Source organism: Hydra vulgaris, chromosome 03, assembly GCF_038396675.1.
Source record: "Hydra vulgaris chromosome 03, alternate assembly HydraT2T_AEP".
NCBI classification, from domain to species: domain Eukaryota; kingdom Metazoa; phylum Cnidaria; class Hydrozoa; order Anthoathecata; family Hydridae; genus Hydra; species Hydra vulgaris.
The window spans coordinates 7,055,001-7,061,232 of record NC_088922.1 but is presented as its reverse complement, the minus strand read 5'-3'; the positions used below and the strand labels follow the sequence as shown (position 1 = coordinate 7,061,232).

Sequence of the window (6,232 nt, the reverse complement as noted above, 5' to 3'; positions counted from 1 at the left end):
ATAATTTACGAAATAAATCCCGTTTTCTGTAAAAAAGTTAATTATATTCAAACATGTTTCTTTATTATTTAGAGCATTAAAACTCTCGACGAATTGACATCCGAGATGAACAAAATTGGATTTGCAATCATCAAGAGCGCCCTCTATACTTGTCTACTTCTGAGAAGTTACGGAACATTAGAAGGCAAATGCAAGTCAAAAAAGTCCATGTAAGATTAATCAGTCCTCAGAATAAATCTCATTTAAAACATGTTGACGGACTCTTTTGCAGTTTAACTATGAAATATGTGGAAGAAGTTTTTTCTATTTTAGGACCAGATGAAGTGTGTTTCATTAGCCAAGACGACAAGGCTAGAGTGCTAATTGGAATCATTTAGTGCGGCCGTGGTGCAGTGGTTAGAACGCTTGCTTTATAAGCAGGAGATCCAGGTTCGAAACTAACTCTAGACATATTTTCGCGTCACGGTAAGGAAGGACGCGTGAACTTCCTGGTTAAATGCACTTCCGCGGTGCTCTGTGACAAGACCGTTAGGACTTCTTGGGGCACCTAAAATAAATTTAAAAAAAAAAAAATCACAGCAGCCAAAAAACAGGCCCCGTTGTTGATGCATTTGGAGTACCGGGTAACTCTCCCGGATCACGACTGGGTCGTGGCTGCTAAACACAAGCCTTTACCATCTGTATACGCTGGAATTACGATCAAAAAAGTTGGTCTCGGAAAAAACAGATGCTGTTACTTATTCTGAACCTACCTACATTGCTGTTCAATCAGGAAAACACGCATCCTCGACCGCCTTCGCTCGTGGATTAGACTTTCAGCGGCTCTTGGATATCAAAGAATTTGACTCTATTACCAGAGATCCTCAAACTAATATGGTTAAGCCTATAGTTGTGTTTAGCGTCGATGGACCTAACGAAAATCCCAAATACCAGAAAGTAATTGAAATCGTGATTCACCATTTCTTTAAGAATAACTTTGACGCTCTTTTCATCATGACGAACGCTCCAGGCCGCAGTGCATACAACAGAGCTGAGCGACGAATGTCACCTCTAAGTAAAGAATTATCTGGGGTGATTCTTCCGCACGAACATTACGTAACTCATCTTGGTTCTCAAGGTAATTACATTGACAAAAGTTAATTTGTAAAAATGATAATATAATTTTTAACTTATAATAACCAACATCTTTTTAAATCAGGCAGGACAATAGATGAAAATTTAGAAAAAGCAGAACTTTGGTTTTGCTGAACAGGCATTGGCTGATATTTGATCTACAAATTGACGGTTATCCAACCATTGCAGAGTATATTGATCCAGACAAATCAGAACTAGAGTCAAGGAGCCTTTTATTTCAAGATCAACGTTGGATTGCCGATCATCTTTGTGCAAGTCAATATTTTACTCAAATTTTGAAATGTGAAAATCGATGTTGTTGTCGGACTGTTAGAAGCTCTTACTTTACTCTAATTAGAGCAAGATTTCTTCCGCCACCTGTCCCCTGTCAACCAAACGAGAGACGGGCTCAAAGCAGTAGATGTCTCAGAAGGAGAAAACGAATTGTTTCCATCATCCGTCTTTATGCTTATCACATCAAACATTGAAAGTATTCTTCCTCGTACTGCCAAAGGATTTCCAATTTTCCCGTATGATGCGTTTTGTCCATCAATTCAGTCTAGCCTAGCTGATAGAATCTGTAAAAAGTGCAATATCTACTTTGCCTCTCAAGCTACGTTGAAAAAGCATGCTTCTATCCATTATTCTGCTATAACACTCCCTCTAATTAAAAGGGTCCAACCTGTTCGTATTGCTGCCAAGCGCCGGACAGAACTTTTGGCAGTCATCGCCTTGCAGAAGAGTTCGGAAACTGCTGAATGGTTTGATGAAAATGAAGTTGACGCAACGAATTTGATTGTACCTCAAGAGTACGATATCCTTTAAGAGCGCGGAGAACACTACCTATTGTTTCAACCGATGATCACTTCTACAACCCATGGGAAGATTATATTAAAGATATATAATACTATTTGCTTACTTGATTGTTTAATGAGTTATCGACTATTATATAATATAATTTGATGAGATCTACTATTATATAAATGTATAATTTAGTCAGAAATAAAATCAATGGTTTTTAAGCATTTTTATTTTTTATTTTTTTTTGGGGGGGGGGAGGGGGAATACACAAAAACTGACATCATATATAACGGGGGGTTGGCCAAAAATTGACAGTTTGACAAAGGGGAGGGGGAAAAATTAAAAAAAAACACTGACATCATTTATGGATGACCCCAAATTAGTAAAAAACAAACTTTTTTCTTCAACTTTAAGTTTCACCATTGCTGGATCATCAGGAAGAGTTCTCTTCCTGAAGAGAGCTCTTCCTAATGATCCAGCAATAGTGAAACTTAAAGTTGAAGAAAAAAATTAGATAAGTGTTTTTTACTAATTTATATATATATAATCTTAAAAAATAAATTATATATATAAATATAATTTATGTATATATATATATATTTTTTTTTTTGAATATTTTTTTTTTGTTTTTTACTTATATATTTAATAAATTTTTACAATAAGATAGTTAAGATTAAAAAAATCGTTATACAGTAACAATTAAAAAATCTTTATACTATAACAAATATAATAAAATATACAAGTATAAAAATTAAAAACATAATAAATAGAACGCGGAGACTCGCAGAAGACCTTTAGGTCTTATGATCGAGAACCGCTCGTGAATATTAATTGCATTAAAATAACATTAAATAAAGAATAAAACAAAAATGTCAAAGAAATAATTTGCAAAAAACATAAATTTCGTAAAAATATAAATAAATTTGTAAAGAAATTATGATTGATTCTTATATATAAATACAAAGTTTGTATAAAATTGTACTTATTTCATAAACACATAAATAGTGAATCCGATATTATTATATATTACATTATATAATAAGTTTCATATTTTCATAAAATGCTAAAAATATAAAGATAAGTCTTCAAAAGATAAAATTATTTCTTTCAGTTTTTTGTGAATAAAAAGTAATTCCATTCATGGGAAAAATTAAAATTTTTCAAAACTATTTTGATCCAAAGAAAAGCTCCTCGAAATGCGATACATGACTTTCCAAAATTAGTTAGAGAAAAAGGTTGCCGAACTAGATTATCATTTCAGTTGATAAATATTAAGAATTTTCATTTGAAATAAAAGTGGTTTGGCATGAGCAAGTCGATCTTTGTAATTGATAAGACGAGCAATATGCTCGTCTTATCAATTAGCAATAATGCTTCTGCTGACGATAAAGAGGTTGCAGTTTAGATTTGTTGGTATTACCCTAGGCAATGTTTGCATAATTTATATGGCAGTGGATTAAAGAGAAATATAATTGTGTTAAACTGTGCTTATTTAAAAAATTTCTAGCTTTATACATAATATATATATATATATATATATTATATATATATATATATATATATATATATATATATATATATATATATATATATATATATATATATATATATATATATTTAAACAAATTTAAAAAGTATTCTACACAATAGAGTGATCAATGTTCTTAAAAGAACAGAGCAATTATATATTAGTAGAAAATCACTTAAAATTTTTTTTTTCCATTTAACACTGTGTTTCATCAACGAAGATTCATCAGAAATCCTGATGAATCCGGATGAATCTATATATATATACTAATATATATATATATATATATATATATATATATATATATATATATATATATATATATATATATATATATATATATATATATATATATATATATATATCTGCATCTTTTTTGCTTTACTTATTTTTTTAAATTTTTATTCTTCATTTTACATTTGTTGTTTATCTTCATACAATATATAAAAAAGAAAAGAAAAATACAAATAAGTATATCAATAAAAATAAAAAATAAAGAATGCGGCGACTCAAAGAAGACAATAGGTCTTGTCACAGAGAACCGCGAAAAATAACTAGAAAAAATAAAATATCAAGAAAATAACAAAATACCAGAAAAATACTATTTTCATGAAGACATATTATGTCTTGATGAAATTAGTATTATTAAAAAGAGTTTTTTTAATTTTATTTAAACTCACCTCCTCAAGGCCATAAAGCCAACTACAGTCGAGGAGGCTACTTAAGTTGTGGTTAGAACCCTCTCTCAACTCCATAGCTTCAAAACACGAACCTTGACGAACAAGGCCGCTGCGAGGAGAAACAAGTTGAGCGCGGTACTACCAGAGACGTGGTAATGAATAATTCGGCATTTCTTTTGCTGATAGATTTAATGTCAATCTACAGGTGACTCTTTAGTAAAATAATAAAACCTAATAAAATAATAATATAGGTTTGCAGAACATAAATTATTTCCTAGTTTAAATATATGCTTAAATAAGTTAAAACGGCTTTAAACAAGCCCTGGATATTTTGCATAACATACCATAAACATAAAAAACATATAATAAAAAAAGTTTACGAAATGTTATGACAATACTTCGATAAATTGTAGTTAACTTTTTAAATTAAGCTTAGTATAAGTCATAAAATTAAGATGTGCAGATAACTTAGGTAATATGCAGAAATTAAAATATGCAGAAATTAAAAATTAAAATAAAATTTGTCAGTTAAAGTTAAACAAAATTTTGAACTCATAATTGAGTTCATTTTGATACTATACTAACAACATGGAAAACGAGTGCGAAGAAGTTAGAAACGAAATTTCAAATTCTAGCGAAGACGAAGAATGTATATTTACGTATCATCAGCCTTCAATTTCAGATGAAATCCATGTGGGTATTTGTAGCAGAGATTGTGCTAGTCAAACAGATGTCACTGAAATACTAGAGTTCAAAAAAATTTCTGATGTGTTATCTGTTATGGTTAATAATATTTCTGATTTAAAAAAAAGCTTGCATTATGCAAAGCTAAAGCTGCAAGCTGAGTACAGCAGTCAACTAGAAAATATTGTTACAGAGCTGCATGCTGATGTTAACAAAAAGTTTTTAGATCTGCAATCAAAACATCAAGAACATATTAATGTTGTTAGAAGAAGCTTTAAAACACAACTAGCAAATGCAATTGCTCAACTTTCAAAAGATTATCTTACTTATAATACAAAAGAAGAAGTACTAGGTTGTAAAATTGCTAACAATAATATAAGTGAAACAATAGAAATAAAAAAAGAGCTTCCAGTTAATAAAGAAATAGATACCCATTTAGATAACCTAGATGAAATGGCAAAGTTATATGCTTTAAAATTAGATGAGGCTGTAAAACAACAAGAGTATAGTTCTTTAAAAAAATATACAAAAGATATAGAATCAAAGATTGCAGATTTAGAAACAGTATTAGAGATTGTAAACAATGAAAAAATGACTTTAACTTCTGAAAAAATTACTTTTGCTAATAATTTGGAAGAAGAAAAAAAAAAAGTTTTAAAATTACTTGCAGAATTGTCTGTTCAGCAAAAAGAAATTTTAAAAGTTCAGCAACTTGGTGAAGCAAAACTTATAGAACAGGAATTCAAGTTTAAATCAGAAATAGAAAACCAGGTTCGAGTTGCATGTGAGTCAGTTAGGAATGAACTAAGTAATAACTTTTTAGAGAAGTCAAAAGAAGCAAAGATAATTCAATCAAAAGATAGTGAAGAACATATTAACAAAATACAAGAAATTAGTATAAAATTAAAAGTCCCTGCTACTTATCCACCTTCAAAATTTCAGGAGAGACAACACTTTGAGCACATTATGAATGAGCAGCAGTTGGAAATAGCCAAGCTTGAAAAGGAATTAGCTCAAAACAAAAAAATGTGGAGCTTAAAAGTAAAAATTCTACAACAACAAATCCATGCTTTAAAAGATGAAATGTTTTTACGTACAACCTTGCAAAGGAAAACTATCAAAATGCAACATGTTACAGTAGCTCTTAAAACATCATTAAAAAACAAATCTGTGTCGACTGGAGAAAATTTTATAGAAATGATTGACAACAAGTCACGCAAATATCGTTTGCCAGCAATCATTCAGTCGCCATCTTAATAGTATTGCAGTTATAATAATATAACTTTAATTTATTTTAGTGGTTGTTTCTCTATAGGCAGTTAACATTTTGATAGTAACTGACAGTTAGATTATATAATGGTTATTATAGTTTTTTAAAAAAATTGTTTATTATAAAAAGTATTTATTCATTGTTTTGTTTAAAAAG

The 6,232-nt window shown here is 29.8% G+C and overlaps 1 protein-coding gene across 1 annotated transcript in view; it reads left to right on the top strand.

Annotated features, from left to right (window-relative positions):
* Nucleotides 1-4,481: 4,481 nt before the first annotated feature.
* The window catches only part of LOC105843836 (cilia- and flagella-associated protein 157), a 2,102-nt gene continuing 351 nt past the window's right edge, over nucleotides 4,482-6,232 (top strand). Inside the window, exon 1 of the mRNA XM_065792203.1 lies at nucleotides 4,482-6,232. This exon is cut by the window's right edge and continues 351 nt beyond it. Within this exon, the coding sequence (XP_065648275.1) occupies nucleotides 4,711-6,063 (1,353 nt within the window). The 5' untranslated portion in view covers nucleotides 4,482-4,710 and the 3' untranslated portion in view covers nucleotides 6,064-6,232.